Raw genomic sequence first — 20309 nt, forward strand, 5'->3', positions numbered from 1 at the left:
CCTTGGAGAGGGACATCATGCTTGGGAGGGTGGAGGGACGGCGCAGGAGGGGAAGACCCTGTATGAGATGGATTGATTCGGTGACTGGGGTAATCGGGATGGGTGTGTCGGAGGCAGTGCGATTGAACAAGGACAGAGCAGGGTTTAGGGCTGTTGTGCATAGGGTCGCTATGAGTCGCAAACCACTCCACAGCACCTAACAACAACCACCACCTCTGGGATTGCAGTGCAGCCTCTTGCCACCAGGCCACCAGAGCCCCCCTAGGCACATGCATTCTGGGATTCTCTGCTTTCAGCTAAGGTCCATCTGCCATCAGCAGTGATAGTCCTTGCACCATGTCCTCTTTGGAACCCAGCTTGAATTAGCATCAATCATTAGAGAAATTGAAATAAAAATCACCATGTCTTACTACTCCATTCTACTGTGATGGTTATTACAAAAACGAAACTCAACCCAATAAAAACCTCAGCGAGGACACAGGATGACTGGAGCACTCGAGAATGTATACTGGGCCAGGTAATGTGCACAACTGCTAATTACTCAAAGAGTTAAACAATGCACATCTGTATTTACCGTTGTGTTACTCACAACAGTGAAGAGATGGAAACAACCCTAATGGCCACCAACAAATGAATGGACAGAAAAACCCATGGTCCACTCACACGCTGGAGTATTACACAGTACTGAAAGCAGTGTAGTCATAAAACACTACAGACACAAGTGAGTCTGGAAGACATTATACGTAAAATATCTCAATCACAAATGGACAAATACTGCATAAGACTGCTGTGATTAAACATGACTGAGAGGTGAGGGGACAGGAAAAGGGGGGACAGACACTGTGCTGTGTGAAGGACTTTGTGAGAGGAAAGTGTGGCCAGGCGTGACATGCATGACAATCCGCCGGGATGAGAAACGTGTTACAACGTGGACTGGGGGGGGTACGACACAGGAGTGGGGGAAAATGTGCATCTGTGAAGGAGCAAAACCCCAACTTTTCTGTAAATATTCATTAAAATCACAATAAAGACAAATTATAACTCCACCCCTGGTATATGCCTGAAAGAACTGAAAACTGGGACTCAACACATCTGTGGGCCCCAGTGTTTGTCATAGCACTATCTGTGATAGGCAGAAGGTGGAGACAGAAGCTAGGTGCCCATCAGTGGAGAAAGTGCTGTGTGTGTAAATGTGTACACACACACACACACACACACACACACACACACACACACACACACACGTCCTGGTGGTGTACTGAGTTACGTGTTGAGCTGCTAAGTGAAAGGGGAGCCACTGACCACTCTGCTGTCATTAGGATTTAAGCATGGCTGAGGGGCTGCGAGGAGGTGGCTGTGCTCTGTGGCGATGGGCCCAGGGAGTTCAGTTTATACGATGCTGAGTGTAAAAGCCCAGCACACAGAACAAATGCTGCGGGACCCCAGGCCACGAGGCACTCGGAAGAGGCAATGCATTGAGACATTAAGTAGCTTAGAGGTCACTGGGTCTGGAAGGGACGGGTACCCACCAGGAGTTATTGCTTAATGAGGACAGAGTTTACATCTGGAGTGATGAAAACATTCTGGGAGTGGACCGTGGTGATGGCCCAACAGGGTGGACAGAATAAATGCCACTGAATTTACAGTTAAAGATAGTTAAATCAACAAAATTGAGGTTTTTACATATTTTACCGGAAGAGGTTAAAAAGACCTGGGATCCGGGTGCTGGGACCCCCCCCCCCCTGGCCATTTTGGGGACAGCTGAGGGGTAAAATGAAGAGCAACAGTCTAGGCTGTGGCCAGTTCAAGGAGGTGGGACCCTGAGCCCGCCTGGCTGGGAGAAGGGCTCCTGCACTCACTTCTCTCCCACTACGAGGGTCTCCTCGCCACCACGTGAGAAAAGAGGCAAACTGCAGATCTGTTAAAGGGTTCGCATCCAGAAAGCACAGACGCCCTGACCCCAACAGCAACAGTGCCAAGCTGGGCCCTGGAGAAGGCCTGGGAGGGGAGGAGGGGCCTGGAGGGCTTCCTTCAGTGAGGAGGGGGTGTGCGTCCTCCACTTTCCCCAGGGGCTCCAGACCCCCATCTCCTGGGTCAGCTGTGGTCCTACACCGAGAGGGAGGCCAGGACCGAGCCGAGGACGCCCCTCCAACAAAGGGCTGATGGAAGAGGGTCTGAGGAGGTTCCACGAGAACAAGTGTCAGCCAGACAGATCCACTCGGCTCTCCTGTCTTGGGAGCTGACGTGAGCTGAGCCTGGGGTGAGAGGTGAACCGGAGACTCCCGGATGAGAAGCCTGCTATAGGCATCTGCAGTAAGCCCCCTCCCAGGGCCTGACTTTCCACCTGGGACCCCAGGGCAGCTTCAAGACCAGCCGCTCAATGAGACAGTGTCAAGAATGGAGACAGTTCATCCTCACCTCAGAAAACATGACCACAGCCTCCTCCCGTCAGGGAGACCATCACGACATGCGCCGGGAACCTGACACGGACCCCAAACCCACCTCTCTGCGTCTCCCTGGGACCAGACCAACCAGCATCACCGCGGACAGCAAGAGACTGTAACTCAGGCCAACTGCACTCACACTGGCAACGTTCACACCTGCAAAACCCGCCCCCTCATGGTGCCTGGACCCACAGGCAGCAGAGCCCTCTCCTGCTGCATCCACTCCTGACAGCACCTGTGCCTACGGCCCCTCCTCACCTCTCCTTGATCACCTCCCTCACTGAGGCCTCTATCTCCCCAAAGTCCTGCCCCAGGAGGTATTAGGGTCCACCTGTGACCACCAGGATCCTGCCCAGGATCCCCTCACCACCACCCACCGGACATGGCAGGCGGGAAATGAAGGTCACAAGGGTCAACTTAGCACCACGTGGTGACAGCTTCAGGCTGGGTACACACTGGAGAGGACGCTAAGACTGGCCACAGGCTCCCCACCCAGGAGCACTCCGGCGGTCCCTCAGTGCCCCCAGGTCCCTGCATGCAGTCCAGAGCTTGGGGCAGATCAGAGCAGGTCATGCCTAGCTGACCCTCCACTGAACAAGGACTGTAACTGGGGGACATTGACATGTGTGCCCCAGGGCCACCAGCTACCTGAGCCGCCATTCGGAATGGCACGAGAGCCTGAAGCTGGTGCCCACCACACGGCAGGGACCATGGTCCGGCCCTGAACCCTCACTCGAGGTCCATCCCGGGCAGGGTGGACAGACGGACAGACAGATGCTCACCTCCCAGCGTGCACTGACTCCTCTGCCGTGGGGTCTCCAGGTCAGCCAGTTCGCTGAGTAGAGCAATCCCATGAATCCCTGAGCTTTGGGGTGGGGGCTCGGCACTGGGGGGTCCTGGGGACGCCAGGGGTTGAGAGTCCAGTGGGCTGAGTCCAGGCAGGTCCCCCAGGTCAATGGTGGCGGCCACGAGGTCATCCAGGCTGGGCAGCACCCTGGGCGGGGCATCACCGTCCAGGCAGCTGGTCCAGTTCTCTCCTGCATCTTCCTCTTCCGAGTCTTCCTCCTCCTCCAGCTCCCCGTTGTCATCTCTGCCCTGGGCACCGGGGCTCCATGTCAGCTGTTCCGTGGCCTGGACGCTGGCCCCTGGTGAGGACCCTTGTGTCCCTCCTTCCCCGCCCCTCTCTGCGGTCCTGTCCCCGTGGGCCTCTCCCTGAGTGGCGTCAGCCTGGCCAGCAGCCTGGGAGCCCTCATCCAAGGCGAGGGCCCCGTAACGAAGTTCCTGGAGTGGGCTGGAGTCAGCTGCCTTCCCTGTGGGTGTCCGCTCAGCAGGGGGCGGTGGGGTAGCTAGGCCCTGGGTCTCCCTGGCCCCTGAGAGCAGCCCGGGCTGCTCCAGAGAAGGAGGGGCACAGTGGGGTGGGTCTCCGCCCAGGAGTGTCCTTGTTGGCTCGGGCTGTGCCCCAGAGGTGGTGGCTTGCATAGTTTCAGGGTCTGAGAGGTCAGAAGAACGCATGAGGGCAGGGTGGACGGAAGGGAAGCCCACGCAGGCTGGAGGACACTGGTATCCTGAGGGCAGGGCTGTGAAAGAGAGAAGTGTCAGTGTGGGGACAGCAGGAGGGGATCTACCCACCTCACAGCCCTTGTGGTAGCGGGGTGGGGGTGGGGGGGAAACGCTACTTTGAGGGAGGCTGGGCTGAGGGGAAGCCCTCACCAGGCTCCCTGGGCCCCAGCCAGCCCAGGACCCTGTCACAGGGCAGCCGCTGGGCCTTGGACACACTGTGCAGCTAAGAAGACGAGAGGGACCCTTTCAAAGACTCCCAGATTAGGGTTTCCTAGAACCAGAACGCACTGGCTGCATGTCAGGGGCCTTACGCCCCATTAACTGCAATTAAAAAAAATCATCAAAACACCAACCGACCGCCTCCCCTGGCTCAGAGACCCTATTGTCCAAGTGGAACTGGTTTCATGTTTGCCCCACGGACATCCAGTGTAAACAGCCTGATTCAGACCAAATTCAATAGCCCGTCGGGAGCTGGCAGGCAGCACTATGAGGGCGGGTGGGCATGCCATGGGCTGCAGAGGCCCCGGCCAGGACCCTCCACCTCAGGTGGCCCCTGGAGTCCTTATCTCTGATCTCGTCTGTCCAGATCTGATGGGCCAGGTCCTGGGCTAGACGTCCCCATAAGAGTCTGATCCTTGTCCTGTCCCGTCAGACGCTGTGTCCTCTGTGGGTGTCGGGGGGGGGGCAGCCCTCAGCTCGGCACAGGGAGGCGATGGGATGGCTCGGGGCGGGGCTGAGAGCAGGCCAGCCAGGCCTGCGTGTGACGCACCTGGTTCCAGGGCCTTGAGGCCGTCCTGGGGCTGCTGGCCCTCCTCGCTCCTGTCCTCCATGCCGGCCACGGTGGAGCCAGGCCCGGAGCTGCGAGCTGGTGCACCCACGGAGGGGCAGACGGGTAAAGTGCAGGGGACGCTAGGCCTGGGCGGGGTGGGGCAGGCGGTGGGAGGCTGTGGGGCGGGCGAGTGGCAGCAGAACGGCAGCTTCGGCCCGGCGGTGGTGGGCAGGGAGGCGCCCTTGGCGGTGGGGGTTAAGGCAACTGGTTTGTGAGTGGACTTCAGGGCCTTCTCAGGAGTGGGCTCCTCTTGCTCCAGCTGCGGGTGAGGAGGGGTGAGGTGCTGCGGCCCCATGGGCCAGCCCTCCCACCTGCTGGGCGTCTCCGGGCACACTGGCTGGTACCTGGAAGTGGGCCTGCCGCTGCAGCTCCAGAGCCTGAGGTGCCCGCTGGGGGGCCTGCTGTGGCGGCTGGGGCTGGGGCTGGGGCTGCTGCGCCGCGGGGGGCTGCAGGGTGTACAGCTCTTGCTGTCGCAGGAACTGGGAGCGCGAGTACACGGGGAGCTGGCCGGGGTGCTGCATGTGCGAGGCGGGGCCCCGGCCCCCGTACATGGGGGGCCACAGTGAGGCCTGGTCCATGACGTCAGCTGTGGCCGGGCAGAGGAGTGTCAGCTGTGGGAGCCAGGCCTAGGCTGCTTCCCCAGCCCCTCCTGGGCAAGCCCCCCACCGCCCAGGTCTTTCCAAACCATCGTCCACCTCATCGTCCTCCACCACATGCTCAACTCCACCGGCACTGGCCTCCCCGCTCCCTCTCCAGACAACAGAGCCCCCTAACAGGCAAACGGCTGGCCCCCTTACCAAGTGCATGGGAGGCCGCGTGGGGAGTGGGTTCTGAGGGCAGAAGGACAAGCTGTGCAGGGGGCTCCTGGGAGAGCGGGAAGACGGGGGGCATGGGGCCAGGCACCGAGGCAGGGAAGCCAGGGGGCAGGTTCTGGTGCAGAGCAGGGTGCCCGAGGCCTGGAGAGACAGAGGTGGGGGTGTGGTCAGGGTAGAGGTGCTGACCCGAGACTCCACCCGTCCCTCCTGCCCCACTGAGCACTCACCGTAGGAGTGTCCCCCCATCCACAGAGAGGGGCTGCGGGTGCGGGGTAGCCAGGGGGGGTGGGCAGGGTGAGCGTGAGGGGCTGGGTCGCCGGCCAGTTGGCTGTTCTGTAGGGAGGAGCCTCCGGCAATCATGAGGTGTGGGCCCAGGTCTCCAGGACAGCCTCCAGATGCATGTGTCCTCGTGAAGTCCACCAGCTCCTTGTCCCTGTGAGACCACGGCTCAGTTGGTCCAGGCTGCTCCCACCCCCACGGCCCTTAGTCCTCAAGGACACTGACTGGAGTGGGTGCCAGTGAGCCCAACAGGCCCCCCATGTGGACAGGACCCACAGGACAGGCCTCCGTGCGTTCTCCCCAAAGCTTGCTCCGCAGGGTGACACGGAGCTGGAGTCCCTGAGCTGAGCAGAGAGCAAAGTGGCCGGGGCACCTCCCAGGGCACCCCCACTTACTGAAGCAGCAGCTCCCGTCCGGCCAGCCCCAGGCGGTCTTCGCACAGGCGCGTCCGCTCCTCCTCAGCTTCCAGCTCTAGCATGTGCATGGATCGGGGGCCTCCGCCGGCTGTGGGGGGAACATGGGGTGAGTGCAGGAGTGGGGGCTGACTGGCTCAGGGTGGGGCCTCTCGGCTCTGGGGGCAGGTTTATCAGGTGTGGGTGGAGGAAGGGAGGACAGCTGCCCCGAACCCAGGGCACCGCCCACTCATGTGTCCTTCCGGCGGAGGGCCTGCTCACCCTTGAAGGCAGGGGCCGCCCTGGCCTGACGCCCCGCGCTGTAGGTGTTCTCAGGCCGGCTCCCAGCATCCTTCTGCCGGGCCAGGGCCACGGCGATGCCCACAGGTGGCTGCCGCACCTCGCCGTCGCTGTGGGGGTGCTCATGCTCACGGCTCCGGGCACAGTCGGGCCTCTCCACCTCGCTCGGGGCCTGGCTGGGGCCCTTGGGGGCTGGGCCCTTGGCATCCTGATGGCCGCAGCTGGCCTTGAGACTGCCCAAGCCCACGAAGGGCGCCCTCTGCCCCACTCCCAGGGCCTGGTTGCTGTACTTGAGCAGGCTTTTCATGGCCGAGACCTCGTCCGGCGGGGTCGCCAGTTCCTGGGGCATGAGGGCCGCCGGCTGCAGGCTGCTGCTGAAGGCGTCCAGGTAGGGGCCGCCTTTGCGCTCCTCGGCGACGGCCACGGCGGGCCCCTGGCCAGGCTGCACGCTCCACGGCGGCAGGTGGGGCCCACCGTAGCCCAGGGGGGCCAGCTCCAGGGATTTGCGCTTGCCCTCTGTTGAGCTGCACCCTGCATCTGCCTCGGGGACCACCAAGTGCTGCTGGTGCCGGATGCGGGCCACTTTCTGGGCCCCGGAGGTACCTGAAGGGGCCTCCTTGCCCGAGGGCTTGTCTAACGTGCAGCACACCTGGCCCACCTTCCCCCCGAGCACATCCTGAAGACTCGGGTGGGAGCACTCCTGCGTGGGCAGCTCAAAGTAGCCGCTCCTGTCCAGGCTGCCTTTTGGGAGGCCAGGGAAGGACGCCTCGGGGCCCGTGCTGCCAAGGAACTCTAGGCCTTTGAGCCTGGGGTTAAGGGTGGCCTCGAAGCCCCCCGTACGCCGCTCGCTCTTGCCCTCGGCCTTCAGGTGGGCATAGGTGACACCATAGGGCATGACCTGATCAGCAGCTGGCTCCAGATGCCGGTCCTTGCCCTCGCCGGCCACGGCGCAGGCCTCTGTGGCCTGGAAAGGGCGGGTCTTGTCAGTCAGGTGCCCCACTGAAGGCACGAAGGTGGGCCCACTGGCCTTCAAGTCTCGAGGGGTTTTGTCCTGCAGTGGGCAGAGCCCGTCGGGACCAGCGTGGAGCTGCAAGCAGGAGAAAGAGCCGGCGGCAGTGCTGAGAGGCGGGGGCGGCCCAGAGGGCACGGCGTAGGACACGGGGTGATGCAGCATCTGCCGCCTCTCCAGACACTCGCTGAAGGCCGGTCCTGACTCCGGGGGCCCCGCTGCCTCCTTGCTGCAGCGCCCAGGGGCTGCCGTGCCCACGCCAGAGCGAACCAGCATGCCCCCTGTGCAGCTGGCCAGGGCAGACTTGCCCATGTCGCCGTTGATCACCTTGGTGTTGAGGACGCAGGCGGCCAGGTGCTTGGCACGGCCCTCGCAGGCCGCCCGGGGCACGGTGCCATCCGCACAGTGCCCATCAGCTGGCATGGGCAGCACCAGTCTGTGCCGCTCCTTGGCGCCGTCCTCCTCCGCCACTGGCCGCTCCTTGCCCTCGGCCACCTTGCCGGTCTTCTCCTTACCCATGAGGAAGCGGTCGTACTCCTTGGTGCCCTTTGGCAGGGGGCCGGCCTCGCCCCGCTCACGGCTGCAGGAGCCAACGGGGTGACCCGGGGCCGCCCGGGCCCCCCCAGGGAAGCTGTGGTTGGCGGGCAGCAGTGTGGGCTGAGGGGGCAGGCTGCGCAGGTAGAAGTTCTCTGTGTGCAAGAGAGCCCAGGTCAGACGAAGGCCCCCCCATTGGGCAGCGTGGGCAGCTCAGAGGCCCTGACACTGTCCTGTGACCCTACAAGACCCACAGCTGGCACCGCTGGGACCAGCAGCTACAAATGGCTGGGACGAGCTTCACTCACTTCATGTCCTCCTACCCAGTCCAAGGTGTTCTGGGCCCTGAACTTGGGGCTGAGAGCCCCCCCAGAGTGACCTGTGAGGGGGGAGGGCACGCAGAAGACACTTACGGGAGCCAGAGGGTGATGCGTGGGCACAGGCATGCACACCCACTCTCACACATCATAGTACACACACTCTCTCTCTCTCACACACACACCTTATTCACACGTGAATACGCACCTATGTGCATACCACAAGCCACACATACATTCTCACACATGTGCACACAAAGACACACACACATTCACAACACACACACACCCCTCACCCTAGTATGTGCACGCACACACACACACACAGGGCTGAGGTGGAGGGCACAATGGAAGGATTCAGGTGGAGTCTCATGTGGGGCCTCTGGTGAGAGCTGGGGTGCAGTGAAGGGATGTGTGGAACGGGACCCTGAGTGGCTGAAAAAGCCAGGCTGCTTGCTGGGTCTCCTACCTGGTGTCCTAGGCTGCGCCCTTGGGATAAGTGGACAGGGGGAGACCGGGAGGAGTATGATCTAGGGTCCACTGTCCTGAGACTACCAGGGGGTCCTGCCACCTCCCTGCTGGGCGGTGGGTGGATGGGACTCCCTGACTAAGGTCAGTCCTCAGCCTGGGAAGACCCTTCCTACTGCTGTCCTCCAAGCTCCCTGTCAGTCCTGGGGACACCCGCTTGCCTGCCTCTGGGGGATTCTGAGATCCAGCTTCTCCCGGGTGCACTGTATGCAGTTAGACACTCAGACAGCAAGGGGTGGGGCTGGGTGCCCCCCCACTCTACGCTGTAGTCACACACACACACACACACACACACACACACACACACACGAAACATTTGGAACTTTTAAAACTGTCCTCAGTCATGTAAATTCCTTGTCAATTTCCTGCTAATTGAAAACAAGGGGCAAGGGAGAGGGAAGGGAAAACCGGGCAAACCTAATTAGCTCAATTTCCAAAACCAAATAATGTTCTTGGACGAGGTTCCACCACAATATTGTGAAAGCTGAGCCGTCACTGCGCCGCCACCTGCCATCACCGCTGCCCAGGGGAGGGGTCCTGCACTGGTCCAGCCTCAGGTTTCGGGGCTGGGACCAGCCACCTGTCAAAGCAGCTGCACAGGCGAGCTGGGACCAAGACGGGGGCCAGCCTGTGCTGCACAGTGGCTTCCACGCCCAGGGCCCCCGGGAGGGGCTCCAGCTCATCAAGAACTGGGAGCAGAGGCCTTTCCAGAGTGGCCGGCCCTTCTCTTTGGCCAGCACAACTTTCTGGGTCTCACTCAGCTTGACCTCACTGTCCCCATGCAGTTGGCTCACCCTGGGCAGCGGCCCCTCCAGGTCCCAGGGGGCAGGCAGGCCCCAGGTGGTAGCAAGGTCTAGAGTCCCAGGTCAGGGGTATGAGGTGGGGAGGGAGATGGGGGTGTCAGGGGACAAGCAGGAGAGCTGGGACCCAGACTCTGGAAGGTCTCATTGCTGCAACCTAAAATCTCCTAACTGGGGTCACCCTGGATGGCTGAGAGCACAGACTCACTAGAGTACCCCCTCTCCTGAGACGCCCTGAGTCTCCACACCAAGGCCAGGCTTCATTGCGGGGCTCCCTGGGCAGTGCTCACCCACTGTCAACCACTTCTCTGTCATCGCTGGGGGCCCTATGCATCCAGCCACCTCCAGCCAGGCTGATTCACTAGCAGGGTCGTTGGTGAGCCCGTCTGTGAACACATGTACACACACACACACACACACACACACACACACACACACGTCTCTGTGTTCGCGGGCCCTCCGTGGCCCCTCACCACCTCAACAGCAGAGCTTTTACCTCAGGGTCCCATCTCCTCAAACACCTCCAGGAGACCCCTGCACCCTGCCCAGCGCACTGGAACATGACCCTCACCACCTGAACTTGCAGGAGGTCCCCTGCACAACCCCCACCCCACCCCTTAACACACAAACGCGGCCGCACGCACACCCTGTCCACTGGGGCATGGCCCTGTCCCTCCTTTGCATCGTGTGACCCCAGTACTAGTAGAGGGAGGGGTGTGTCACCCCAGCCCGGCCCAGCAGACAGGAAGTGCAGCCCCTGTCCCCGCCCTGCGCCCCTAAGAGGATGGCGGGCATTCCCAAGGGCTGGGCTATTTTAAACAGCTTGCTCTGAAAGTGGAGGTGGCTCAGAGCTCCCCACGCGGAGCGCTTGGCCTCACTCTCCCACCCAGAAGTTTTCCAGGACTGACAGACGGGCCCATCAGCAGAGAGGGTGAGGCTGGGGGGCTCTGCAGGTGCCAGGTCTCTTGGGGTGCTGGGGGGGGGCCAAGCAAGGTGCAGACCACGCCCACCCCAGCCAGCCGCGCCCCCCGCCCCGCCCCCCACTGGTCCTTGCCGCCTGCGCTGTCACTTGCCTTTCTGGGCTCCATAGAAACGATGCTGCCCATAGAGGACATTGCTGTTTCCATGGTGATCCAAGTGGCTCATGGGTAGGAAGGTAGATGCCAGACTCCCCGAAAATCTGGGGTACCCTGGAGCTGGAGAAACGAGGAGATTGCTGTCAGGCCGCCCCCAGCCTCCCTGCACCCCTGAAGCCAGGGAGGGGAGGCCCAGAACGAAGCCCCCAGGAGGGGCTCGCGCAGGCCGGTGGGAAATCAACCCTTCAATACATCCTATCAACTCTGACTCGGCTAACACCCTCTGTTCAGAGGCACAAACGGAATTGCTGATGGGCTGGGAGTGAGGGAGGGTGGGGGAGGGCGTCTCGATTTCCTCTAGCATCTCCAGGAGCTGCCACGACCAACAAAAGGGGCTGTGGGGGGGCGGGCGTCCTGGGGGGGCAAGCGGAGAGGGGCAGTCGGGACAAGTGATGGGGTCAGCATCTGACCTGGGAGGTTTGCAAAGGGGGAGCTTCTCCCAACTGGAAGGGCTCCTCACATGGGCCCAGCCCATCGCCAGGCCTGTCCCGCAGCCAGAGTGCTGGGCTTTGAACTCGGCCTGGGCCAGCCTGGAACGGCATGCGAGTGCTGGCCCACCCTGCAGTGCGGGGCCTGCCCTACCAGCGGCCCTAGGCTGCTCGGACACCTGGCACTTCCCTCTCCAGAGGTGAGGGTCCAGCCACAGCACAGAATGCTGACGGCCACTTCAACGTGGGCAGATGGAGGGGCATGTCTGCTGAAATGTCCAGCCGTCTGCAAAGGAGGCTTCTCAAAGGGCATCCTTCCTCAACAGCCCTCAGGAAGGGGTAGGAGCAGCCCCCCTGGGGACCAGCAGGCCCAACCCCCTTGTCCAGTCTGCAAGGGCAGGGCCACCTGCTCCCAGCCACCATGGATGGTGGGTGTTGTTTGCCGTCGAGGTGGAACCGACCCGTAGCTGACCCTCCCCCGTGGGTTTTCAGAGGCAGTAAACTACAGAGGAGGTCCATCCTCCTTCTCCGGAGCAGCTGGCGGATTCCAAGTGCGCGCCTTTGGGATTGCAGCACACCTTCTTGGCACTAGGCCATTCAACCCAAGGCCGGGGTATCGGACTTTCTTCCTCCGAGGACTCCCACGAGGCACTGGCTGGCAGGAGGTGAGGACACCCACTGTGGGTTGGCACTAGGTCTACGTTTGCCAGCTGGGTGAGTGTTCTCAGAACAAGGACACCTGCTGACCTGGGGCTGCTCATCTGTGAGCTGCTAGGATGTGCTCAGGACAAGGGCACGCCTGTGAGTACGGAGGGCAGAGCAGCCCAAGAGCCTTCCGTGAGGCTGGGCTGCCCCTCCGCCTTCTACAGGGAGGACCGCAGGGCAGGAGCGGACACCCGGGCATGGAGGAGTGGGTGCTGGCCGGACACCCAGGCATGGAGGAGTGGGTGCTGGCCGGACACCCAGGCGTGGAGGAGTGGGTGCTGGCCGGACACCCAGGCGTGGAGGAGTGGGTGCTGGCCGGACACCCAGGCGTGGAGGAGTGGGTGCTGGCTGGCTCCTCTACTCTGGTCCTCAGATGTACCCCCATGACTCCCAATTGCCCCAAGCTCCTACGAACAGGCCTAGGCCCCTGCCTGTCTCTTTAATCTGCCGGTCTCAGAGCCAGGATCCCCAGGCCTCCAGCACAGCTGAGCCATTTGGCAAGGAAGGGACATGCAGTCGTGCGTCTGAGGTTATGTCCCCAGACGGTCTGAGGGGCAGCCATGGTCACGACTCTCCGATGGAGTCCCCAGAAAGGACAACAAGTGGGTTCACGGTGTGTCTGAGCACCACAGTCGCCCCAGCTGGAAGGCGATGGGCACCATCGCAGTGACGTCATCCGTCAGGTGACTAAGCCCCGCCTTGCCTGACAGTCTCTGAACTCACTTCAGCACGGAGTCCCCTCGGTGCGCCAGTGGGTCGTCAGGACGGGAAAGGGTTCTGAGAACACCCCCTGAGGAATGGCCCCCGACCCAGCCACAGGCCAAGATCCACACTCCTGTCCCTCCCAGACGCTGCGTCCAGCCCTCGGGCTCTGTCCACAGGTCAGACACCCACATTCCTGAGGTGAAGAGGGTGGCCTAGACACATGACCTCTGAACTAGACCTCTGAGGTGGGCCAGGGCAGCCCTGGGGTGAGCATCACGGGGGCAGGTGGGTGCAGCACCCTGATGTCAGTGCGAGAGGACACTGCAGGAGTGTTGGTGGTCAAATGGGACAGGCCTGGGAAGCAAGGCCCCCTCAGTCCACTGGGGACCTGCACTTCAGCACACAGGCCCCGCAGCAGTGGTGGGCTCCTGAGCTGGTCTGGAAGTGGAAGTGCCATGCCTTCTAAGAAGTCCCAAGGCATAAGACACTCTAGTCAAGAAGTGGCCAAATAGCCTTGGAAGTGGCGTGGGGAACAGGAGGGTGTGGCCCCGTCGCCCACACCGTGTGGGACAGGGCTGGGCGGGCCGCCTGGCCAGCGTGTGGAAGGACATCTGGTGGGTCAAGCTCCTGGAAGGCGGCCCAGCTAGGGGGAGAGGTGTGGCCTGTGGAGGTGTTGACTCCACCACCCAGGGGCCCTCCTGGGATTGGCTGCTGGGAAGTGGTAAACAGAAGTCTGTTAAATTCCTCCTGCCCAGCCCAGTTTCCCAGGTGTGGACCCCCTGACCCTGGGAGGGCAGCCGTCCAGTCGCTGAGGGTGGGCCCTTCCCTGCTCAGCCCTCTTGGGGCGGTGTGGGGGCGAGTGGCCCTGGACTGCATGCCCTCCTCTTCGTCCCAGCTGGCGGCCATCAGGCCCAGAAATGGGGGTGGGACTGGAAATCTGCGGGGGTCCCAGACCTCAAAGTCTTCTCGGCCCCCACTTCCCAGCTTCCCTCCAGGATGGGGTGCGGGGTGTGGGGGCGGTTAGAGAGAGCTGAACAGATCCTGGAGAGTGAGATGAAGGCCACGGTGAGGGGGCCAGGGAGGGCAGGAGGGAGTGAGATGAAGGCCACGGTGAGGGGGCCAGGGAGGGCAGGAGGGAGTGAGATGAAGGCCACGGTGAGGGGGCCAGGGAGGGCAGGAGGGAGTGAGGGGAGAGCCCCAGCTCAGCGATCGATTGGAGGCCCCCTTCTCTCAACAGCACTGCTGTCTGAACCGAAGCAAAAAAGATGACTTTTCTGAATGGGTGCAGCTGATCGGGGCCAGGAGCGAGGCGGCTGGCCAAGCACTGATGTTGCTGCGGGCACCTCTGGAGGTGGCAGCCCAGGCTGGCTGGACTCCCGATTCTGGAGCACATGACCCTCCCTGCCCCAGGCCTCACCCCCCACAAAGCCTGAGATACGAGGCACCCCAACATCTAGGTAAAAGCTCAAGTGGTCAGGCTGCCCATCCGTGTGGGACCAGGGCTGCCACGTTACTGTCGTGCTGCCTGCCATGAGCACGAAGCCACCCAGAGGGCTGGATTAGAAGAGTGCCGAGGCTGCAGCCACTGTCCCCTGGCCGACTCAGGACCTGCCTGGGCACGGAAGGGCAGCATCCGTGGCCGGTGGGCGCTGCCATCCCTGCTGTCGTATTTGCAGGAGACATCCTCCCCATGATGGGCCTGCTCCTGGCACATACCCCCTTCTGCCCACAGCCCTCGGTGTCCAGGCTGAGCTTCACACTCAGGAATGACCACCACCAAGGGGCTCTGTGCTAATGGACCCTTCCTCTGGCTGTGCCCACCTGGGCCGCCTGGGGTTGGGAGGGAGGGCCACCCGGTGATCAGCCCATGGGCTCCTCTAGTCCTGCAGTCAGAGGGGCTGGAGTCTGAGGTGAAGGTAGGTCCCGTGTGGATTCCTATCTCATTGCGTCGAGTGAGAGGCTGCCCATGTCAGGCTCCAGCCCACCTGGCTCAGGTGTCCCAAGTCCACTGCTCATCTCCCATGTCACACGGCTGAGGCGTTCCACACGCACCTCTAACCTGTGACCACCCCAGGGTGCTGGGCCTGGCAGGCTCTGTTCACTTCCAGGCCAAGCAGATCAGCTAATGGCCACGGAAGTGCCAGGCTCCTGCGGGCACGGGTGCAACAAAAGCTGCAGGCAGCCTGCCCGGGCCCGAGGCCAGCCCTGGACAGTCCTGGGGCGCCTGGCACGCACGCTCCGGGGAGGAGCCGCACAGAGCTGATATGACCGCTCGTGCAGAGGAGATGGGCACCAGGCAGGGCTAGCAAGGAGGCACCCAGAGCAGGCCTTAGAGCCAGCAGCTCTGGGGACCCCACTCCCCAGGGCCTCTGCTGCTCAAAGGGCCACATTCATGCTGCCTAAGCCTCTGTCCGCTTCCCCCAGCAGCCTCTGTGGTCTCTCACCAGGGGCAGGGCATGTCCCCCGAGGGGCCTGGGACCACTGGCCACTAGGTGACACAGGGAATGGGTGTGTTGTCATTTCCTGCCTGGCTCTGTGGGTGTCCTGCTCAGTGCTGTGATGGACGGGCAAACAGACCCACTGGTGCAGTGACTCTCACAGCTGGACAGTCCTGACTTTGTACACCGGACGTGGCAGGGTCCATGGGGCAGCACGTTGAGTACCGATTTACAGGTGGGAGAAGATGGGGGAGGGGAGGCACCCCCAGCACCGGACAGCGGGGAGGAAAATGCCATGTCATACCCAGCAGCCTCAGAGGGGCCGCGAGGGAGCCGGGGACACACAGCAGGAAGCTTGCCAGGGCTCCCCTGTACCCCATTCCCCAGGCCAGTCTCCAGTGAAGGAGAGACCTCCAGCAGCCTGGTCTGGCAGGAGGCCAGTGCTGGCATGCAGCGAGTGTCGCCCACGACTCCCCCTCCAGGTGGCACAAGAGGCCACAAGTAGTCTGGCCCTGGAGCTCGGGAGCCCGCGCCCCCTCCCCAGCTGAGCCCCCAAGAACAGAAGCCTCTCTCATCAGCCCTGTAGGTGGTCTGGCTAAGCAGCTGGGGAGGGAGGGGACCTGTGCGCTGACAATGGGGCCAGCTGCGCCGCACCCCACCCCCGCTCTGACCCACCCAGGCCGGGCTGGCCACCATTCAGCTCACCTCCGTCCAGGGCCATTTCCGCTACCCACCCCATCCCAAAGCAGCCCATGGCGGGAAAGTCTGGGCCCCGGAGGGATCCCTCATCCCAGACAAGCTGCAGGGAGTTCTGCCCCGTCCAGTCCAGATGTTCTGGGGCGTTCCGCTGGCCCAGCAGGAAGAGCCGCCCCTCTGGTGGCTGCCCTGCAGATGGGGGGGTGGCCTGCAGTCTGGGGGCCCGCCCTGCCCATCCTGGTCTTCCTGCCTCGGAAGGAAGCTCCCCGGGGTTCAATTGGTTCTTTGCGCAGTCGTCCACAGATCCCCCCATTCTCAGCCACTCACGTGCCCCCCGCCCGAGCACACACGGCAGAGGAGCAGGCCCCGGCATGCGGGAGCCAGCTGGCATCCCGTCAAACGAGCAGCCGGGCACGCGGCCAGGGCAGCCTGCCAGCCGGCCTGCCACTCGTCCTGCCCCGCCCCCACCGCCGGCCTCGCGCTCCCGGGCTCCCGGCTCAGCGGCGGCCACCACGCGCTCGGCCACCACGTGGCCCAGCCACCCCACGTCGGGCCACCACGCGGCTCAGCCCCTGGCCCAGGGAATTCCAGGAGGAAGGGCGCGCCAGGACGGGCAGCTGATCTGAAGGCAGGGAAAGGGCAGTGGCGACGGGTAAACTGAGGCATGGGCCACGAGGTCCAGACGCACGGTGTGTACTCATCAGTTCTGCTCCGTGTGCTGGCCCTCGGGGACCTGGCAGGTGTGTGGCAGCTGGGGCAGGTGTCTTATGCTCCTCCCCAGGGGACTGGCCGGCCACACCGCTGCTGTGCCACCTCACAGCTGGGGGTGCTCAGAGGGCCCTGTCCTGGCCCGACCCCAGGGACTGCTGACTGTGCCGTAACTGCCCCCCGCCCTCCTCAGGCCATGGGCAGTTGAGGGCAAGAGCAGAGGGGGACTGAGGACTTTTGGGGTTGTATGGACAAAGTGGTGACTGCTGGGGGCCTGCAGCCCCTGATCCGACACAGCAACTGAGGTGTTGCCTCCCCCAGGACAGAGCTGCATCTGAGAAGGGGACCTGACAAAGTAGGGGGCATGATGTGGCAGGATGGTGGCACCAGCATGCTCAAGGCGGTGGGGGCACGGCCAAGCAGCAAGACACCCCCTCAACGCAGGGCAGCCGGTGGAGGTGGGACCTGCCTGTGTATAGGTCTTCCTACCAGGTGGTTGTGGGGGCCAGATGAGGTGGGTAGTACCATCCACAAATTGCCCTCCTTGCTCCTGGGGTCCCCAAGGCAGGCAGAGTGGAGGGGCCATGCCTCCTGCTGGGAGGAGGGAAGCCCCAGCCAGTGCATTCTGGGGCGCCCTCCATCTGTGGGTGCGCTGAGGGGCAGGGGAGGAGTCAGTCACCTCTGTGCTGAGAGGGCTCCCCTGTCCAGTCCCCTCCTCAGATGTCCTGGGGCCCAGACACCACTGCTGGGACCTGGACGGCAGGATACTGGGGTCCACAGCCTCTCTGCCTCATGGGGTTTGCAAGAGCATGGGCGGAGGTGGGCGGAGGGGTCTACCCAGCTGGTGTGTCCTGGGACCCGGCTGGACCTTCCGACGGAGAGGCCTGCCCCTTATCGCCTGTCTTCCATGTGTGCTCCGTGCTGAGCCCAGATTATTTTAACAACTGTCCCTCACTCATCACCTGTCCCGTTTGGAAAACAGCCCTTTCTTGTAGCACAAAGAGAGGCCTCTGGCTCTCGGCGGCAGCGCCGCTCTGGGCGCTAATCTCCCTCCTGGAAGGCGGGTGGTGGCGGGCGCGGGGGTGGGTCTGCTGCTCTGTAAACACGGCACCCGCCGCTCCGCAGCCATTGAGTTACGGCAGAGCTGGGTGCCAGGAGCGGGTGCCCTCTGTGCCTGCTGCCAGCTGCAATTACCTCTCCATGTGCCAGCCGCCAAGAGGGCTTAACCCGTGCCCCGCCGAGGGGTGGGGGCAGTTTCAGCAACGCAGAGCTGAGGGGCTGCCCTGGGCAGGGATACAGGCCTTCGAGGCCGAACCACCAGGAGAAGGATGGACATCTATGAGGCTCCTACTGTGTGCCAGGGCTGTGTCCCCAGGGAGGTCTGGCTCTGTCCGTGCCAGGCCCCCAGGGTGGCGGCCTGTGATGTTGACAGCTCTCCTGCCCCACCCTTCCCAGCTACCACATCTGGAGACCATGTCTCCCCGAGTCTGGGAGAGGCCCAGGTTCTCCAGCTGTGCTCCACATTTCTCCAGCTCCCTGAAGCCCCCCTCCCACTCCCCCTTCTCCCCCTCTCTGCCCATCTGGAGCCACATCTGGCCACGACCCTGCCCGATGGGGGCCGCCCTGGTTCCCAACCAGCCCCCCCCCCCCCAGTGGGGACACGTCATTCTCCAGCTCTGGCCCAGCCCTGAGGGCCTGAAGGCACTTGACTTTGACAGCAAACCTGGGAGCCTGACTTACCTTCATGGGAATGGGAGAACCAGATTTGGGAGGGGGCCGGGTGGGAGCCACGGTAGGCCTGCTCAGGGGGTGCGGAGGGGGTGCTGCTGGGGTGGGCAGAGGTGGCTGAGCCCAGGCTGCCGGTGAGAAAGCTGCCCATGAAGGACGAGGCCGGAGTGTTCCCCATCAGGCGGCTGCTGGCTGTGGACACAGGGGCAAGGGTGACGCTAGAGAGATCTGAGGGCAGAAACAGCTGCTGCCCAGGAGCCCCCATGGGGACTTTAGGCCCAGACTGCCCTGGGACTTCTGTCTGCAAAAGTCCAGACAACAAAACAGCTATGAGGTATCATCTCACCCCAGAAAGAATAGCAAAATTCAACAGAACAGCAAACAAATGCTGGCGAGGTTGTGGAGAAACTGGAACCCTTATTCACAGTTGGTGGGAGTGTAAAATGGTGCAACCGCTGTGGAAGGCGGTGTGGCGCGTTCTCAAAAAGTTGCAAATAGAGATACCATTTGACCCAGCAATTCCACTACTGGGAATATACCCCAAAGAGACCATAACTGACACCCAAGCAGATATATGCACACCCCATGTTTATCGTAGCTTTGTTCACAATAGCAAGGAGTTGGAAACAACCTAAGTGCCCATCAACAAACGAATAGAGAAGCTGTGGTATAGTCACACAATGGAATACTACGCTGCATTGAAAAACAAGGAACTCATGCAGTATTATTCAGAATGGGTGACCCTGGAGGACATCATGCTGAATAAAATATCTCAGTCACAAAAGGACAAATACTGCACGGTGCCACTGTTGCAAAACGGGACTGACATTGAGGTTGGGGGGAAACTGAGAAAGATGGGATAAATAGTGTATACTGCATTGAAACAAATGAGGGAGAGAACTATTTAAAAGGGATATGTGATTAGGTATTATTGTCATGATAGGAGTCCAGAGCGAAGGCTGCATAGTGGAGTGGACCTGGGGCAAGGGTTTGTAAAACAATGAAAGAATTTTTCTTTTACTTTTCAAAGAGAAGAGCAAACTAGGGGGAGGAGGGGACAGGGAAAAAAGTGAAGCAATGACTGAATGGATAGCCAAAATCTCTGTAAATTTTCATTTACTGTTGTTGTTAAATGTCATCGAGTCGCAGGCAACTCACAGCGACCCTATGAAGGAGAGTCCTCAACACTTGCGTGACTTTCATCCTCTCTCCAGGTTCATAGGGTTTCCAAAGGCAAGCTATTACAGAAGTGGATGCCTCTCCTACTTCCAAGCTTATTTTAATCAGGGAGCTCCAACAAACACTGTCCGCCATGGGTAACCATTAACGCATTTGACATCAGTGTCACAGTGTTCAGCTTCACAGCCACCACGAGTTACCTCTGTTCGGCAAGTGGACAGACACACCAGGACTATACGACCTAGAAGAATGTTTGTCCAAACACAATTAAAAACAGGCCTGAGGGCCGTGGATTAATAATAATAATCATAATGAAAAAAGTGCAGACAAAAGTGGCTGGCACCGGCCCCAGCGGTCACTCTTGCCTGGGTCTCTGTGCAGCCCAACACCTGGGCACGGCCAGACTCCCTGCTATTACAAGACCCCCAAACCACATCATCAACCACCACAACCACCATCGTCATCATAGCCAGCGCTCAAGAGCCAACATCAACATGGCCTTCACTGAACCCTCACCACCACCTTCATCACCGTACCTCACTGAATCACCACTGCCACGGCCTCCACCACCATCATCACAAACACTCCAGTGCCACCATGGCCATCACCACTGTCACCTCCATTTCTTCTGACCACTGACCGACGGTCCAGGGCTAACATCACCACCCACCACGCTGCCACCCCATCCTACCACCACCATCATCACCGATATCACCAGTGTGGCGACCACCACCCTCCTCCCCGTACCATTTCCACCACCCTCATCACTCCCAGCACTG

The 20309-nt window shown here is 61.6% G+C and overlaps 1 protein-coding gene across 1 annotated transcript in view; it reads right to left on the bottom strand.

Moving 5' to 3' along the window:
* Positions 1–20309, bottom strand: part of BAHCC1 (BAH domain and coiled-coil containing 1) — a 58422-nt gene that overhangs the window by 17229 nt on the left and 20884 nt on the right. Inside the window, exons 4-12 of the mRNA XM_006886321.1 lie at positions 18364–18543; positions 10881–11003; positions 6602–8317; positions 6323–6431; positions 5876–6081; positions 5631–5789; positions 5232–5419; positions 4774–5092; positions 3227–4021 (exon numbers count right to left, since the gene is read on the bottom strand). Coding sequence (XP_006886383.1) covers positions 3227–4021; positions 4774–5092; positions 5232–5419; positions 5631–5789; positions 5876–6081; positions 6323–6431; positions 6602–8317; positions 10881–11003; positions 18364–18543 — 3795 coding nt within the window. The remainder of the gene's footprint in view (positions 1–3226; positions 4022–4773; positions 5093–5231; positions 5420–5630; positions 5790–5875; positions 6082–6322; positions 6432–6601; positions 8318–10880; positions 11004–18363; positions 18544–20309) is intronic.

Source organism: Elephantulus edwardii, unplaced genomic scaffold (assembly GCF_000299155.1).
Source record: "Elephantulus edwardii isolate Elephantulus edwardi_28Jun2011 unplaced genomic scaffold, EleEdw1.0 scaffold00048, whole genome shotgun sequence".
NCBI classification, from domain to species: Eukaryota; Metazoa; Chordata; class Mammalia; order Macroscelidea; family Macroscelididae; genus Elephantulus; species Elephantulus edwardii.